Genomic DNA, 19,690 nt, shown 5'->3' on the forward strand with positions numbered 1-19,690 from the left:
GTTTGGGCTAGGGAAACGAGTCTCAGGAAAAGTGAGTAGTTTTCAAAATCAGTGTCCATATACTATAAAACTTATCAAAAGTGTGATACTCCTGTTAGTAATTTCCAGGTTTTTAGTAGAGAGTGGGAGAAATCACTTGTCAAAATAATCTTTTTGCTTTCACTGTTCCTAGAGTTCTGGTGTAAAATTTGAGGCAAGTCATTTAATCTCCCTAAGGCTCCATTTCTCCATCTGTAAAATGGAGATCAAATCTTGCTCACAGGATTATTTAGAGGATCAAGTAAAATAATGTTTGGCAAGACACCTGGTCCACAGCCTGGGACACTGAAGGCTCTTTTTAAGATCTCAGTCTCCTGGCTCTACTCACTATCCTACTTTCCACAAAACATTCTGCACCTTCAAGTAACTGCCTGCGGCACTACTTGCGTCAGAATCACCTGTTGCGTCTGTTAAAAGTGTAGCTGAGACCCGTCCCAAACCTACAGACTCAGAATATCTTGGGGGACAAACCAGGATCCTGCACTGTGACCAGCTCCCAGGTAATTCTTTTTTTTTTTTTTTTTTAAGGGAACGCTATTTATTTATTTATTTTTGGCTGTGTTGGGTCTTCGTTTCTGTGCGAGGGCTTTCTCTAGTTGCGGTGAGCGGGGGCCACTCTTCATCGCGGTGCACGGGCCTCTCACTGCCGCGGCCTCTCTTGTTGCGGAGCACAGGCTCCAGACGCACAGGCTCAGTAGTTGTGGCTCATGGGCCCAGTTGCTCCGCGGCATGTGGGATCTTCCCAGACCAGGGCTTGAACCCGTGTCCCCTGCATTGGCAGGCAGATTCTCAACCACTGCGCCACCAGGGAAGCTCCCCAGGTAATTCTTAAATATTCTAAATTTGACCATCGCTGGCACTATGTGATCCTGCTTTCTGTAAGTTCGGAGTGACTTAATTACTTCCTAACATAAATTTTGGTTTTGTTCTGCAATTGTCTGTGTGATATTTAGCTTCTGAAGTCTGTGCAGTGAAGAAAACAACCGATCTAAATGTCCCTGCTGTGGCAAACTGTCCTGGAGACAGAAAAGGGAGACAATGACTCAAAAATACAGAAGCTACCAGCCGGTGAAGATTTATAAAGTGCTAATCTGACAGGGGGTGAGCTCAGCCCAACTGTCCAGCTATTTGGAGCTGGTCAGCGGAACTGGGAGAGCTGTGCTTCTCTGGGCCGCCCAGCCTGGAGGTGCCACCCTGGTTATGACACCCCTGAGTCAACAGGTAACTACTCCTGCCTCCAGTTATCTAACCCAGTCCAGCCCCCACCGGGTAAGAGTGTTACCAATTCACCACTATTTGCGGCCGAGAAAAGCGGCCCCATGTCTTTTAGAATGTAATTGTGCACTACACACCCTGGCTTCCGGTCTCCCAAAATCACATCTATTGCGGTCTTTCAAATAAGGAAGACAACATTTCCTTTTGTGATTTTGGCTAGAGGTCCATTCCTAAGCCCAGCTCTCCCACCATCCCAAAAATGTATATAACTTTTCTTGAGATGCTATCCCAGCCTATACATGTTACACAACAATTTACCCTAATAATCTAGTAGGGAAAAAATAGCCCTCTTGGACTTCCCTGGTGGCGCAGTGGTTAAGAATCCGCTTGCCAATGCAGGGGACACGGGTTCAAGCCCTGGTCCAGGAAGATCCCACATGCCGCGGAGAAACTAAGCCCGTGCGCCACAACTACTGGGCCTGCGCTCTAGAGCCCGCGAGCCGCAACTACTGAAGCCTGCGCGCCTAGAGCCCGTGCTCCATAACATGAGAAGCCACTGCAATGAGAAGCCCGCGCACCGCAACGAAGAGCAGCCTCCGCTTGCCACAACTAGAGAAAGCCCACACGCAGCAACGAAGATCCAACGCAGCCAAAAATGAATAAATAAATAAATAATTAAAAAAAAATAGCTCTCTTTACGAATATCTTCCTATCATGTTCATCTACTTACAATCAAAATCCAGTTCTACTTTTGTCTGGAATGTCAACTGAATCTGCAGACTATGCAGTAGCCTGAACACTCAAGAACAAAGAATTCAGCTAACTGCATAGTAAGTTCTAATAGTCATTTCCCCTTTCAGTATTTCTGGGAGATATACTTATCAAATCAAAAAAAAGTAATTACTGAAAAACTTCACAGCAATGAGCTGTTCAGATATTAACTGATAAGACATTTAACTATAGTAAAAATAGCGTACTGGGTTTGGATTGGGGGAAATGTGTGCTTAAATGAGAAATATAATGTTAGTTTGGCATTTCATGTTTTGCTATATGATTTCATATTTACACTAAAGAAAAAATATTTGGCACATTATATTTTGTTCATTTCTTAGCGCATATTACTGCACTGGGAAAAAAGAAAGCCTCGTGATTTAGTGACAGTCTTAGCTTAGTTACCCACCTGGGCTCTTTTGATTTTGGCATTCAATCTCTTTTGCACCGAAGTTTCTTGCAAAAGCCGGATTTCAAAATTAAAACAATTTAATCAAGTATGACATATGTTCACAATCCCCGTGTATGTTTTTTTTGGTGATCTTAACAATAAGTAACCAACCCTCCCCCAGTCTGCCCAAGATTAACAGGTTTCCCAAAACACAGGAATTGCGGTGCTAAAACCAGGAAAGTCGCAGGCAAGTTGGGACAGTTGGTTACCCTATCATAACATCACCAGTTTGTGTGTGTCTCTGCGTGTGTCTGTGTCTGTGTGTCTCGGTGTGTGTGACTCCCTCATTTAGGTAATCCAACCTTTGATTACCTATGGTACAAGGAGATATGAATGATAAAGCCACTGATAATGCAATACTTTTGCTGAGACAACTCTCCACAAAAATCTTTTAAAATCAGAGTTGCTGGAACTTCCCTGGTGGTGCAGTGGTTAAGGATCCACCTTCCAATGCAAGGGACACGGGTTCGAGCCCTGGTCCGGGAAGATCCCACATGCCGCGGAGCAACTAAGCCCATGCACCACAACTACTGAGCCTGCGCTCTAGAGCCCGTGAGCTACAACTACTGAGCCCGTGCGCCACAACTACTGAAGCCTGTGCACCTAGAGCCCGCAAGCCACAACTACTGAGCCCACGTGCCACAACTACTGAAGCCTGCGTGCCTAGAGCCCACACGCCACAACTACTGAAGCCCGCGCGCCTAGAGCCCGCGCTCCGCAACAAGAAGCCACCGCAATGAGAAGCCCGCGCACCGCAACGAAGAGCAGCCCCCACTCGCCACAACTAGAGAAATCCCGTGCGCAGCAACGAAGACCCAATGCAGCCAAAAATAAATAAATAAATTTATTTATTTATTAAAAAAAAAATCAGAGTGGCTAACAAATAGTAAAAGTGAGAGACAGAAGTTTATAAACATAGTTTCTCTTTATTTATCATGCCAAACTTCTTAGGGAGGTAGTAATGGGTAAGGAAAAAGCCCACAGTAAGAAGGTTAAAAAAAAGTAAAGGGAAAAAAATCTATTTTCATAAGTAAGATTAAATATTTATTTTAACGCAGAAAAAGTGTTACTTAAATATTAGCTTGAAAGAATTTGCTCCTTCAAGTTAACTCGTTTTACTCTTGGTACCAATAAGATCGAATGAAAGTGGCAAAGTTCACGGAGAAAAAGATTCTGAACCTTAAAACTAATTTTTTGAAAATAGTTCTTCATTATTACTTTTAAAATTAATTTCAACTTGAATTTGATAATGATGGAAGAGACAGTTTTGGTTTTTTTTAAACCTTTTACATTTTCTGATAATATTTTTCTTTTTTCTTTCTAAAACATCTTGAAATTGAAGCTAGGTACATTTAAGTAATCCTTCAAAGTTTTCTCAATCTGCACATTTTTTGGTAAAAATAATAGTAATTACTAGTTAGAATACATTTACCTAAATATAAATGAACCCAAGAAGTTGTGTGGGTTTTTTGCTACATGATATTTAAAGAACACAGACTTCCTTAAAAAACATTCTTTTCTTGTCATCCTTTTGTTCTGAAGATGCGTACCATGCATTAATTTGTTTTCCTTAGAGAAACACTATACTTCAAATTGAGAAAGCTGTAAAATTCTTTACCAAGTTTCTAAAGAAACACACCTTCCATTTAGTAAAACTGGTGTCAGAAACAGCCTTGGAGAACCATAAAAATTGCAAAACAGAAATGACGGACAAAATGTTTATAATCTGAAATAATTTGTTTAAAATTAAACACATTATAGAAATACATCATTCATAAGTTTCTTTCATGTAGCTATTGACAGGTTAAGGCACACTTGCTCACCTGTGTATGTGTTCTGACAATTTTTGTACTAATCTTAACAAATTAATGTGTACAAATCTTTGTATGTTTTAAACAATAGACATTTTCTCTAAATATTCAGCTAAATCTACTTTTGCTCCATCAAAATGTAGATAACTTTCCAGATTTTTTTTTTCTTGGCCACGCCATGTGGCATGCAGGATCTTAGTTCCCCAACCAGGGATTGAAGCCAGGGCCCCTGCAGTGGAAGCGCTGTGGAGTCCTAACCACTGGACTTCCAGGGGATTCCCCTTTCTAGATTTTTTTTTTTTAAATACCTATAATGTTAGGAGCAAATCTCAGGGTTCATCTAAAAATAACGATCACATCTTAACACTTAAGTTGCATTTTTGGTTAACTAGTGCTTTCATATAGATGATCTCACCTTACTCCTTGACCACCCTGAGAGGAAGCAGGACATGTGTTAACAATTTTATGGCAGATGAGAAAAAAACTGCCTGTAGTGTTTATATGCTACAGGAAAAGAACAGGGATAGTAGATGAACTGAACTGTATTTTAAATGCTGAACAGAGGAGAGGGGAGAGGTTGTTAAGTGAAAAGGAGAAAAAAAACAGAAAGGTTCATGATGGATATAAACACTGTAGGAAGGACGATAGGAAAGCTTGAAAAAGAAACATATCCTGTTGCCAGTCCTCCAGCTGCCATACAATTAGTTAAAGGAGGAAGAAAAGGGAGAAGGTCCTGCCAACGCTAAGCTGCTAATACTTCAGACCCAAAGAGAAAGAGTTAACCTGTCATCAGCCTCTTTAATAAACACATTCAGATGAGAATAAATTCAAATGAAAGATAAAAATAATACACGCAAAAAATAATAATAATAATACACACACATATAATGTATCTACCAAAATATTTATAATATAGAAAAATACTTACGAAACTAATAAAGCAGATACAAAAGTGAATAGACAGTATGACATGATATAAAACAAACTATACAGAAAAAGAATTGGAAGGAAACACACTAAAATATTTACAGCTGTGGTCCTCGGAAAGCTGGACTATGGGATATATATTTCACTATCTATTCATTTTCCAAAAGTGAGTAGAAAACCTTTAGTAAGTATAATTTAAATATGTGTCATTTAGTTTTGCACTGTGTTTTTGTACTTGCATCTCAGTTACCGGAGGGGTGGGGATATTAGCGGAGAGCACCTGGTCTGGGAGCCAGGGTTCTACTTTTGGTTTTGCCACTAATGAGCTCTGTGACTTTGGTCACATCATTTATCTTCACTCAGTCCTGGCTTCATCATTTGTGAAATGAAGAGGCTGGACAAGGTGACCTCTTCAAGCTCTAACAAGTATTTAACTGAGGAGGAAAGTAAGGGAATAGTGATGCAGCTGTGTTTATTGTTTATATATTCAAATTGAGGAGCTATTAAAATTCTAAACATCAAGTGGTGTAAGGAGATAATAAAATTAAAACCATGAATTTACTAATAATCTTGATGGGAACACTACAATAGATACCTTCAGCCATTTAATGAACTAGGATTTTTCATAAAGTCCATCTGTCTTTCTCAGAAGTTTATAACATCAATTATTACCTTAAGAAAGACCATCCTATCCTTGCTAATATTTAAAATTGAGGGCTGACATTTTAAAAATAATACCTTTAAAGGTCTTTATTTTTTGCAAGAGATGTGAAAACAATCATATTCTATTTAGGAGAGTATACATAGGGCTGGGTGTGGATAAGACACAGACCAAAAGGGAAGATTTAACCCCCTAGTTTTAGGTCTTCAGAACTGAACTCAATGCAATTTGCCACAGCTCTTAGGATACCGGCCCAGGACTTTTCGGGCCACTGTGGCTAACTGACAAGATGTCTAGTCCCCCGAGGCACCCTGCAGGGAAGGGACACGACTGCTCTGAGCCCTGCTGTGCCCACGCCCGAGACGCACTGCTCCTGGTACCACATGGCTTCTCTCCGCTCGGTCAGGACGACCACCACGTATACGATTTCTAAAACACAACATTTCTTCCACTAAGAGCCGCATAACTGAAGATGTTTCTAGAAACTGAATTAAACATGTGACGTCACAAGGCCAAACAGACCATGATTACCTCAAACCCCGGTGTGCCCGGCCGCTGCTCCACGTCCCCGCGCACACTTGGCGGGCGCAGCTAGACTCACCTTGTCCTTGCAGGGCCTCTGGCAGTTCTGCGCGGCACACACAGCGTTCTCATCGTCAGACTCCTCCGCTCCTGACCAGTCATACTTGGAGGGGATGTCCAGCACCTTCTTCTCTCTCTTCTTCTCCGAGCTCTCCTTCACAAGTTCAACTTTGGCTGCAGCAGCCTTCTCCTTCTTTTTCTTCCTCTCTTCTTCTTTTGCTAGTTTCTTGGCCAGTTTGTTCAGCTCCTTTGATTTTTCTGCACTTAATTTTAATTTCTTCTTTTTAGGTTTATCCATTTTCTTTAGCTCCTTGGACTTCTGCTTTCCTTCACCAAAAAGCTGTTCTACTTTTTCTAGCTTCCGTTTCCGTTTCTTCTCTGAAGAGTCCTTTCCTTTTATTTTTAATGGTTTCTCTTCCATGCTGTCATCCTTCAAAAGTATAAAAATAGAAACAATTTTAAAGCAAGACATTTAAAAATTGTTTTATTCTCTTACATGAGGTATCAGGAATAGGCAATTTCATAGAGACAGGAAGTAGAATATGAGTTACCGGGGCTGGGGGGAGGGAAATGGGATTTATTATTTAATGGGTATAGAGTTTCTGTTAGGAATAATTTTAAAGTTCTGGAAATGGTGGTAATAGTTGTAAAATACTATAAATGTAATTAAAACAACTGAATTGTATACTTAAAAACAGTTGAAATGATAAATTTTATGTTGTGTACATTATACCACAATAAATATTCTGAAGATATTTTAAGAAGGCAAATATAATATTCAAAGAAGATAACAGTAGAAAATAATGGCAAGCCCTAAATAAAATATCTGACTTATTTTTAGCTTATCAGAGGGAAAAAAAGGCAAAAAAAAGTGTCTGCATATATTAATTTAGTCTGTAGCACCTTTACGTAACTGAGATGAAAACATACCTAGAAAGCTAAATGTATACTAAATAATTATGTAATAACTCTTTGGGTCTCCACTTACCAGTACTAAAGTTCTTTATTAACTCAATAAATCCTTGGTGGTTAAGAAGTTATCAAAACTGTCAGCAAAACACAAAGTTTTATCCATGATCTCATTACAAAGGGTATGTAGTGACTTTCACAAGAAAACAGTTGCTGTCACGAAGCAAAAACACTTGCCTTTTTTTTTCAACTGTCTAATATTGTTGCTATTTATATGCCAAGGTAGTAAACGTTAAAGATTTTAATAGTAAAAGTGTGTCTAGTAACAGAAAGAACAAGGGGTAAGGTAGAAAAATATTGAAAAACGTAAGCTTGATAATTACTTAAGAAATAACACTTGAGAATTTATTTTCCCACAGATTTGATACTGGAATATCTTTGACAGGAACCTCAGAATCTGCAGATTCGTAAAGAACACTGGGTCACAAGTGTCTTAAGTCTATCACATCTTGAATAAGATATTTAACTTCTCAACACTTTGTGTTTCCTTATATGTAAAATAAAGATCAGATGAGATAACGGATGTGAAGAAAATGCTCTGCGACTGGAAAATACTATCTAAGTTAGGCGCCCTCAATCTGACTTCCAAACCAGAGACAAACCACAGTGCACCAGGCGTACCCGTGTCAACTGCTGCTGGCAGTGTACCTTCCGCCTCATGGAAACAGTCATGGAAAAGAATAATGAAAAGGATAATGGCATCTAATGCCAGAGAGAGAAGCCAGGTCTCTGTTTTTACTCCACATGTGACCTCAGGCAAGTTTCTACGTCTCTGACCCTTACTTTCTTCACAGGTAGAATGAGCTAAATACTCGCCATGTCTATCCTTTCCCCCTCCCCCTCAGGATTATGGTGAGGATGAATGAGATCGTGGATAGAACAACATGTATAAACTGTATAAATTAGAAACTGTGTGATTTATAATTGTATAAAAGTGTGTAAATTGTATAAATGTATGTGGACTTCCCCTCCCACCCACTCCACTTCTATTTAACCATTCCCTTGCTTCCTGTTTTCAACCACTATATTGTCCCCTGCCTAACTTTTGGGCCTTTCACCAGTGTGAGTCTGGGCTAAGGAAGTTGTTCTCAACTTGTGAATTACAGTACCTCCCTTTCTTTTCGGCAGAAATGGCCTTTTTAAAAACTGAATATTACATAGAATCTCAATAAAGAAAACCACAAAGCAGAACTACTTTGGGTTAATGAGAAAGTAGGACAATCAGAGTACTACCCACCCAGCCACCCCTTGCAGCAATTTGTGGTACCTCCAAGGAACTTGGACATTCTAACTGGTTTTAAAACCACTGTAAGTAAGCTTCAAATCCATACCTCCATGATATGCAGGAATCTGTCTTCAGAGGGTGGGTGTGTGGCCTGCAAAATCCGCCATATGTGTTGAGTCTCATCCAGAGACACCTCCAGGAGATCTCCAACCATCATAAGTTCTTCCAGCTGGGCTTTAGCTCCAGGCGATAACTCTAGCACCGGAGGCTCCAAACTGCGGGGCACCAGAGGGCTCTTCCGAGGTTGCTTCCTAGGGGTGCTAGAACCTTTCCCCAAAAACATAAGACAAAAAAAATGAAAACTATTGAAAAAATGTAACGTTTTGAAAGTAAATATTTAGAGGAATGGTTCCTCCTCCTCCTCCAGCACTTAATTTCGAAGTTTGAGTTCACTGCATCAGTATGAAAGTGAAAATAAAATGTTTTAAAATACAGAACAGAAAGACCCAGAATTCTAATGACCACTCTAAAAAACTGGTTTAGAGTAAAAAAAACAGGTTCCTTATTGATTCTTTACGTTGTGACTGGAGGGGAAGGGGAATGGGAGAGAATCTCCTACCCCATGCTCTCTCCGTTTCAGAGAATACCAAAAGATTAAGCATATAACTGCCCCATATGAATAATACCTGCTTAACAAACAGCAATAATATGCTGTTCCATAAAATCCTGAATTTTACTGTGAAGAGAGAAATACTCTCCTTTTTCCAGAGGTGTGACCTAAAGCAGTCTGACTTATTTTCACTAGGGACAAAGAAAGTGAACATAATAGAGAAATTATTTACCAAGGGATGAAAAACTAACAAAGCTTTCCAAAACCAGAATGAATATTCTTAAAAAGCAGCAAGTTCCTCAACAACTGGTAATAAACAAATAGAGGATAAATAACTACCTATCAGGGATTTGATAAAAATAAAATGGGACTAGAATGGGACCAGATGGCCTCTAAAGTCCTTCTAATTAGGATTCAATAATTCTATGGAAATTTTCAGGTTATGACCTAATGACAGAAAAATGCAAACAGAGACTGGCTTTTCCAAAGTTGCATTTTTTCAGGTTCTATCGCATTTCACTGCCAGGATTTGTACTGAAAGAGAGATGCAGTACGGTTTCAGGCTTCTCTTCTCCATACCGCTACCAAGGGCCGTAATACCTTGAGAACAGCTCTTAGAAGCAGACGAATAAGCATGCTCAGCACAGAAGGAGGGCGCCGTCCACATGTGCGTGACCACCTCCTCGGACTTGATGGGAATCTCTTCATCACAGAAAAGGCTGGGCTCCAGACTGCTGGAGGACTTCACGCTGGCTGTGTCCTGTGGAAGAAACGGAGCAGGTACGGAGAATTAGAAACAACTTATCCCGCGACAGGAATCTAAATACAGGCTTTCAGGTTAAAGTTTCTAATATAACACAGTATATAGTATTAAAAAAACAAATAAATAAAAGATCTTAAAATTAAATATATGGTATTTAGTAAGACAGAAAATGTCCATTGGGGGAACAAACAGAAATCACCACACTTTCAAGCCAAAAGGGAAAGAGTAAAGCTCAAAAGTAATCCTCGGAGATAATAAACATACAAGAAAATTACGATTATGTAATCAACTTTCTACAGTCTACAACTCATAGAAACTCCTGTAGCCACAAGTTAAGGAACTTTGACCCTTTAAGAAAAAATAAAATGGACTTAGGAGGGGAATAAAGGTTTAGATGTGACATCTTAAGGACACAAATTATTTAATCCTCTCTAAAGGTTTTCAAACCTAGATGCTTACCAACTGCTCTTAATATAATAAAGAGCCTGACAGTATTCGAGCTATACAATTCTGACAAGTCTAATTAGGGCTCAGACAATCCTCCCCTGTAGTTAGGGGAGAATAACCCAAAGTACAGCTTCAACGGTCACAGTGCAATCAGGGAGACAGAAATCACAAGAAGTTCAACAAGGAGAATTTAATAAAGTGAACTCATTAAATGTACATTAAAGTCTTGAAAAGGCAAAACAGAAACACCAAAGTAACACTAAGATAACTGCAAGAAAAGAGTTGCCATCTCTAAGGGTTGAGGTAACAGAGAAAAGAAGTGGGGTTATTAGAACTAAGAAGCTCAGAGAAGGGGCCTGCAGAGTTGGGATCCAGACCTCTGAGGAGGAAGTGCTGGTTCTGCTATCTCTAATAGAACACGATGTGGCTGGCTTCTGGAGTGTGAAAAAAAACATCAACTGGAAATTGGAACCAGTTGCCACTGCCAGGGTAAAAAAACAAAAACAAAAATCAAACAAAACCCCCCAAAAAACGAAAAACAATTGTACTTCAATGATGACAGGAATGGAGAATAAAACAGGGGAAGGATCAACTCCCTTCTCACTGTGCAGGCCTTTTAATTTTCTCTAATGCCCTTTGTTGGCAGGGGGAGGGGGAGGGCAGCAGGCAAAGGATAAATGTGTAGAGCTGGGGTTGGCAAACTACAGCCTGCGGGCCAAACCCAGTTGGCTGCCTATTTTTTTGTTTGGAGTGTGAGCTAGTAAGAATAGTTTTTACATTTTTAAAGAGTTGTTATTTAAAAAAAAAAAAAAAAAGGAGGAGGTGTAACAGAGACCAAATATGGCTTGCAAAGCCCAAAATATTTACTTTACGTTATATATCTATAGAATATCACTACATATAATGTATGCTAATATATACATATATTACTTTACAGAAAAAGTTTACCAAGCCCTGGTGTAGAGTCCCAGACCTGCCATCACCAAGCAGAGTATAAATGAGTAGCTTAGGAGATGAGAGACAACAGCTCAATGACTAATGCAACACCTGATTTTCTTTGCAGGGTGCATGAGAGGAAGGTCTATTGTTATCACGAGCCTATCCTTAATTAAACAGGATACTTACAAGGTTTCATAAGAAGATTCTGGAAGACAGTGTCACTCACTGAGAATTTAGGAACAGCGCAGTTCATGTAAGTCTTATTTCCTATTGAAGAATTTAAGTCTTAAAAGGCAACAGATAGGAGAGTACTTTAGTACTCGCCTACTGCAGTCCCCAGATGCGTCATCTCACTGACTGCAACGTTTTTTTTCTAACCTTGACTCTACTCATTTCATCGTAACTCATGCAGGAAACTTTCTGTTAAGCTTCCAAACTAGGAAGGAAAGTGATCAGAAAATAATGTTTGAGGACTTCCCTGGTGGCACAGTGGTTAAGAATCCGCTTGCCAATGCAGGGGACACGGGTTTGAGCCCTGGTCCAGGAAGATCCCACATGCCACGGAGCAACTAAGCCCATGCGCCACAAGTACTCAGCCTGCACTCTAGAGCCCGTGCCACAACTACTGAAACCCGCACGCCTAGAGCCTGTGCTCCGCAACAAAGAGAAGCCACCACAATGAGAAGCCCATACACCGCAACGAAGAGTAGCCCCCACTCGCTGCAACTAGAGAAAGCCCACATGCAGCAACGAAGACCCAACGCAGCCATAAATAAATAAATAGATAGATAGATACATAGAAAATAATGATGGAAAGTAAAAATAGGTAAAAATAAATAAAAAAAAAAATTACTTCCCCAGGGTGAAGTATGAAATATGAAGAAGTACTCATTGACTTTGGTAAGTTAAAGAGGCACTGTTAGCCCCAGAGCAATCACTGAAAAAAATAAAAAGGGGTATAGGTAAGAAGCCAATAAAGGAAATAAAATGAAACCTTAAAAAAATTGTCGGGACTTCCCTGGTGGCGCAGTGGTTAAGAATCCGCCTGCCAATGCAGGGGACACAGGTTCGAGCCCTGTTCCGGGAAGATCCCACATACTGCGGAGCAGCTAAGCCCGTGCACCACAACTACCGAGCCCATGAGCCACAACTACTAGCCCGCATGCCACAACTACTGAAGCCTTTGCGCCTAGAGCCTGTGCTCCGCAACAAAGAGAAACCACCGCAATGAGAAGCCCGTGCACCACAACGAAGAGCAGCCCCCACTCACCCCAACTAGAGAAAGCCCGCGTGCAGCAACAAAGACCAAATGCAGCCAAAAAAAAAAAAAAAAAAAAATTGTCAATTAACCCGAAAGAAGGCAGGAAAAAGCAACAGAGGAACAAGAACAGAAAAAAATGAAAAATAAAGATGGTCAACTTAAATTCAACCATGTCAACAATTACATTAAATGTAAATGAACACCCCCAATTAAAAGACAGATTGTAATACTGCCTAAAAACCAAGATTTAACTATATATTTTACAAACGCATATATATGCAGAATGACACACCAAAAAGAACCCTACCACATGTGCTGTCTACAAAAAATACATTTTAAGTATAAAGTAGACACAGATAGGCTGAAGGTAAAACAACTGATAACAGCAAGCTTAAACAAATTACTCTTCCTAAGAAGGAAAATTACAGTTCAGTCCCACTAATGGCAAATATGCAAGAAAGGAGGAATGGCTTCTCAGTGAGAAATGTGTTTCACACACAGATCTGTCACTGCACCTTATCTGATATTAGCAGGACTAAAGTCGCAGACAAAATCTACTCTATAGTTAAGTCCCCTACATACAAACGAGTTCTGTTCCGAGAGCACCTTCCTAAGTCCAATTTGTTCGTAAGTCCAACAAAGTTAGCCTAGGTACCCAACTAACACAATCGGCTACAGAGTACTGTACTGTAATAGGTTTATAACACTTTTCACACAAATACATAAAAAACAAACACACACACAAAAATTTTTAATCTTACAGTACCTTTTTATTTTTTTATTTTTTTAAATTTTATTTATTTTATTTATTTATTTTTGGCTGCATTGGGTCTTCGTTGCTGCACGCGGGCCCTCTCCAGTTGAGGCGAGCGGGGGCCACCCTTTGTTGCGGTGCCCGTGCTTCTCACTGCGGTGGCTTCTCTTGTTGTGGAGCACGGGCTCTAGGCACGTGGGCTTCAGTAGTTGTGGTGCGCGGGCTCAGTAGTTGTGGCACACGGGCTTAGTTGCTCCGCGGCATGTGGGATCTTCCCGGAACAGGGCTCGAACCCGTGTCCCCTGCATTGGCAGGCGGATTCTTAACCACTGCGCCACCAGGGAAGTCCCCTACAGTACCTTTTTAAAATACAGTACCTTGAGAAGTACAGTAGTACCAGCTTTTATGCTTGCTTCTGGACATCCTGGGCTTGAAATAAAGATACTGTACTACTGTACTCGATACAGTACTATACAGTAAAGTACACAAAAGCACAACCACTTGTAGATCCCACATGCCGCAGAGCAACTAAGCCCATGCGCGGGCTTAGCTGTCACACACGTGACAATGTATGCCACACACGTGAACAAACTTAGGTGACTGGATATGCAAATGCATGTTCACATCTTCCAAAGTTTGCAACTTGAAGGTTCGTATATAGGGGACTTACTGTATTTCCACCAAAGCTCAAGCCACCCAAGTATTAACAAGCATAGAGAGGAAAAAAAAATGAAAGAATCCAACTGCTTAACTTGCCTTTCTGTAAATTCAGCAATTACTGGGATAAAAAAAGAACTTCCTGGGAGATAATACCTACTACTATTTTATACCCTCCTTTCTGGTGTGTAATTCTACACATGTATGAATTTGAAAAATATAAACTGTAATATGGATAGACAGTTCCAGTAAAGGTAAACACTATGCCTTAAAAGGAAATAATCATATGAATATCTGAAAGGTTATCCCAGACACAATCACAAAACGTCTGTGACAGACTTTGTTTCATTAAATATATATTTTCCTAACTAACGAGTTTCTTGAATTGCTGGCTCAGATTATTTTAGTGATCACAGGGTATCACACGCAAAATGAAGTAATCAAACAATGCAAAGCACAAACTGTTTTAAACATTTCAATGCTATGATAACTAAGATCAAATGACTGATTTTATTTTTCTTTATAATTACTTACTCTTCTTCCTAAACCAGCAGGGGCTCTTCATCCTAGCAAAGATATTAAATTTGAACTATTTTAAGGATGATTTCATGGTCACAAGCAGGGGCGATCATATAAAGGGAAAAATCACCAAGCCAACTGCAAATAAACTGGCAAGTAAGATTTTCATTACACAATCGGTGCTTACGCTATAGGAAAATCCTCAAGAGTATAATTTTTTTAGTGCAAAGACACCGCCGTCAAGGTAAATTTGACCTTGAATTACCATGTCTTGCCACCATTCTTCCACTGTCCTAAGCTGTCAAATACACTGCTAACATTGTAAAATCCATAATCTTATTTTTCTACCTTGCCAACACCCTCTCCTCAGACTGTAAGCTAAGACCCCCATATATATTTTGCAAACAAAGGACTACTCCAGACAACAGTATCAACCACTGCTTTGATCCCTAGCCCTGAAATCATGTAATACTTGTGATGTTTTGTTTTCCTAGGTTACCAATCTGCCTCCAAGCAGAGTCCATCCTGTTTAGCATTTCTAGAGTACTGGTTGATACCTAACGTGCTAGAAAGATAACCGCCCAGGTACTGAGGGCCTCTAAGCCACGGCAAACAGGCAGTTCTAGTGCTGGCTAACCTATATGTGGAGTGGGCAGCATTCCCTTTCAGCTGCTCCTGGTCATTCTACCAACTTTATAAATAAAGATGGTCATTAACCACAAGGATAACAAGGTGCTTAGGAACCTTATTATTATTTTTTTTTTAATTAATTAATTAATTAATTTTATTTTTGGCTGCATTGGGTCTTCGTTGCTGTGCGCGGGCTTTCTCTAGTTACTGCGAGCGGGGGCTACTCTTTCTTGCCGTGTGCAGGCTTCTCATTGCAGTGGCTTCTCTTTGTTGCAGAGCACGGGCCCTGGAGCATGCAGGCTTCAGTAGTTGTGGCACGTGGGCTCAGTAGTTGTGGCTCACGGGCTCTAGAGCACAGGCTCAGTAGTTGTGGCACACGGGCTTAGTTGCTCCGCAACATGTAGGATCTTCCCAGACAAGGGCTCGAACCCGTGTCCCCTGCACTGGCAGGTGGATTCTTAACCACTGCGCCACCAGGGAAGTCACTTAGAACCTTATTTTAAATGCTAACTCAAATTTCAACTTTTCTCAAGTCTTTAATTCATGTAATTTTTAAAAATTCCCTCATTAAAGCATCCCCTTGATCCATTTTTATCTTGAGAAAAACATTTTCCAGCGGGTAATTTACAAGCATCTATGATGGATGGTTTAACTTTATATCCCAGGAGTTCTAATGCTGATGGTATTCATGCTCTAAGAATGAGCTTACCTAGTATGCTGAAAAGACAAAGGAAAAGACAGTGAACAGACTGGGAAAAGAATGCACCCTAGTTTTTTCATACATCAGAGTACGAACTCCCCGGTTACAGGCATAGATGCTAAACGTTAGCTCAACAAAGAATAATACAAAACAGATCAAGAGATTAACTGTAAGCTGGCAGAGTGTCTGCCTAGATCATGATGTTATTACTAGACAAAAGACAAAGGTCTTGGGCCTGACACAAAACAACAATAAAAGGCCAAAAGGATCCAACACAAAACCTTGCCAAAACCTTCCCTTCATCCCAGTGTGGTGTCATTATCAAAACAATCATATTGAGGGCAAATACTTTGTTCTAACTGTGACTGTAACTCCACAAATTCGAACCATGGGCCCAAGTATAACCCATCCCTGAATATGACATGCTGTCTAGCACCATTCAGATAGGAGATCAGAGAAAAAGACTCGAAGCAAAGCTAGAATGGGATTCTTAAAACTACAGAGACTTTAACAACCCAAAGGAAAAAACAATGAAATCAGCCACGAAAGTTTTCAATAACTTAAATGTATAATTTTTCTAGTCCCTCTAAGCCACAGGGGGTTACAAGGTGAGGAAAATAAATACAGATTTTTTTTAATTCCATCCTTTAAAAAAAAAATTGAGTTTCATCAATCTATATTTTTTTCGGAGCACTGAAAAACTGCTATCACCATAAACTCAGGATAGATAGATGACTAGCTTTCTCCTCCACTTTCAGGCTTCAGACACCAGCGTTGAACAGCTTTTTTAACAAACTCAGCGATCGAGTAGCAGGCACGCAGCCTGTCCCTGTGATTACCTTCGTGTCGTAGCCGTACGCCTCCCGAATGTCCGCGTCGGAGTCTGTCTCTTCATCATCATAGTCCACCGTTTGCCGAGGGGAAGAAGATACGCTGCTCGCCACCCGGTTAAAGGCGGACTGCTGGAAACTAGGTAAGTGTCCCTAAACAACAAGTAATCCCAAGGTGAGCAGAGAGACACACTAAAAAAACATGAGTAATTAATGTATGCTTAAGACCACCACAACGTAACAAACTTGCAAACTGGCTAACAGAATTCAACACTTAGTACAGATCAAATTGTTTAATTATAACGCTAAGGTCCACCCGAATGATATTTCCAGGTAATACTTCACTGAAACGACCTTACGTATATACCCAAAGAAAATCCTATGGGTGTACATGCAAAGAGGAAATTATGCGTAATACAGTTGATGGCAACTTACTGTTATTTTCCTAATCTACTGGTAAGATAGATTTGATTTACTACTTACACACTGACAAATATTATCCCATGAAACAGGAAAAAAAAGGAAATTCTAAACTTGCCTGTAAGTCTGGATTGGCAGCGGCTTTTTGGAGCTCTGCGCTGATGATCTTTTCAGTTTTCTCCCGAGCTGCCTGCTCCACCATCCGCTGGCTCAACACAGAGAGCTTGGCCAGGGCAGAGGACAGCTCACCTGTGGCCAGGGCTTGCCGGGCCCTGTCCTGCCAACTCATTGCACGTTCTGTCAGACACTGAAGAGCCTCTCCTTCAGGCAGCCGTACAGGCAACTTCTGAAGGGATACCAGGAGGGACAGAATAGTCTCTAGCCTCGGTCTTCGAGACCGCATACAGAGAGGGCAAAGGAATTTTACTTCTTTAGCCTGCCAGCTAGACCCTTTCTTCTGGGAACTTGACTTAGGAAGAGGAACACAGCTGTTATGAAACCAGTCTTTGCAGAGCTCACACTGGAGCATAAACCCACTCGCTGTCTTGCGGCAAATGCAAAATTTTACTTCTTCTATGCGGTCTACCATTGTCATCTTTGCTAGGTTGGCTGCTCTGAGGGAATGCATGGCTTCAATCTCTTTTTGCTCCCGTTCTTTGAAAACTGCCACCTGTGTACAACAAACATTTAATTGAAGGGAGTCACTGCAAAATACTCCAAAAGTACCAAATCTTCAAGGCTAAGGGATCACCTCCATGTTGTATCCTCACGGGGACAGAGTACTGTCTATTTTTTTTTTTTTTTTTTTTTTTTTGGGCCACACCGCACAGCATGTCGGATCTTAGTTCCCCGACCAGGGATCGAACCCGCCCCCCTGCACTGGATACACAGAGTCTTAACCAGTGGACCACCAGGGAAGTCCAAAGCATTGTCCTTTTTAAAAAAAAAATCAGTAATTTCTTAAAATTTGGGGCAGCATGACAGTTTCTGTGCAAACATTCCTCATCTGCAAAATTCACAAGTATTCACAATTCACATCAGTAGAGTACTTTTTAATTCTTCTATAGGGTGCAGTAGAAAGATGGTATGCCTTGAAATCAAGCAGCCTTGGTATGAGGCCTGGCTCTTGCACTTAATAGACTCCTGATCCGGGTTACAAGTTTTCTGAATCTCAGTTTTCCGAAAAATGAGAATACTACTAACCTCTTTTTGCTGTTTTAAAAGGATTAAATAACATATGGAAGTGCCTAACTTGGTGCCTGGCACAAGATAAACATTCAATCAATACTGACTCCTCATCCCCTTGTAATTCATTCTCTGGGGGAAAGTTAGATACAAATCAATTTTTATTTCTTTCTGGGACTTTCCAACTTATGTAGAAGAAGAATAACAAAGCCTGATGACTAATTATAACAAGGTTTTATGTAACTCATTTCAAAAAAGTATATAAAAACAAAATTTAATTATTATGAATACTGTCGAGGCATTTTCTTTTTAAACTCTGGTAGCTTTGAAGCAATTCTGAAATAATTTCCAGTGCTATTTTTCTGGCAAGACTAACTTATTAGGCAGGCTCTCTAACAAGAAATTATTTCCATCGGCCTCAAAACAGGATCATTTGTAGGCAGAAGGAGCCATATGAAGTCACTTAGTATGTGCGATTCACTACTACTACATATTACCCAAACTCATTTTATTTTCTACTTCCTCAGTCTCCTCGTAATTGTAACATATTCCTCCTACTCTCCAATAAAACCCATAATTTTAATTAGCTACAAACATCTTACTGCACACTCACTATACTACTGAATGCTACTAAAAGAGGTAGACACTGCAAATAGCAGCTGCTGTCAGTCAGCTGGTATAAGTCCTTTGAAAAGCACAATAGCACTAAGCACCAAATGCTCTGAAATTTTAGCCCAGTAATCCCATTCCTAAGAGTCAAGTGTAGGAAAATGATTTGAAAAAAGGAAAAGGCTATACAAAGAAGTTCACTTTGCTATTATCCGTAACAGCGAACACCTAGCAACAACAAAAATGGTCAATATCAGAAAAGTGTTCAGCAAATTATGGATAATCCGATGGAATATTAGATGACTATTAAAATAACAATAAAGAAGAGAGATGGAAAAGACAATGTTAGGGAGAGAGAACAGTAAACTTTTTATATACTTTGATTCCAAATATTAAAAAAGATGTGAAATATGTATAACCATAAAGCCAAAGATAAAGTACACAAAACTAAAAATAGTTAAGAACATAAAAAACAGTGATTCTGCTAATATCTTCACAGAATTCTGTATTCACCAAGCAAATTCAAGATGCCTACATAATTTCTTACCACTGTGGCTGTATCTCTGGTTTCCTCCAATCCCTCCTCCAGATCACTCAGAGGTTCAAGGTCCAGATCCTTTTCTTTTTCTTTTTCTATTAGTTCTTTTACTTTTTTCCTTCTATTTTTTCCACTCCCATAAATACCGATGTCAGTTCGGGGACTAAGCACCTACAA

The 19,690-nt window shown here is 40.1% G+C and overlaps 1 protein-coding gene across 10 annotated transcripts in view; it reads right to left on the reverse strand.

Moving 5' to 3' along the window:
• The window catches only part of KDM5A (lysine demethylase 5A), an 86,278-nt gene that overhangs the window by 10,951 nt on the left and 55,637 nt on the right, over positions 1 to 19,690 (reverse strand). For 8 of the 10 annotated variants that reach the window (XM_082422061.1, XM_082422058.1, XM_082422062.1 and 5 more), the window contains 6 exons: positions 19,523 to 19,684; positions 17,300 to 17,851; positions 16,771 to 16,914; positions 9,862 to 10,021; positions 8,758 to 8,978; positions 6,477 to 6,887 (listed from right to left, as the gene is read on the reverse strand). In XM_082422061.1, coding sequence (XP_082278187.1) covers positions 6,477 to 6,887; positions 8,758 to 8,978; positions 9,862 to 10,021; positions 16,771 to 16,914; positions 17,300 to 17,851; positions 19,523 to 19,684 — 1,650 coding nt within the window. Of the gene's footprint in view, positions 1 to 993; positions 6,361 to 6,476; positions 6,888 to 8,757; positions 8,979 to 9,861; positions 10,022 to 13,438; positions 15,949 to 16,770; positions 16,915 to 17,299; positions 17,852 to 19,522; positions 19,685 to 19,690 lie in introns of those variants that run through there. The other 2 variants (XM_082422057.1, XM_082422056.1) reach the window with 2 other exon arrangements.

This window comes from Balaenoptera physalus (genome assembly GCF_965194825.1).
Source record: "Balaenoptera physalus genome assembly, chromosome: 13".
NCBI lineage: Eukaryota > Metazoa > Chordata > Mammalia > Artiodactyla > Balaenopteridae > Balaenoptera > Balaenoptera physalus.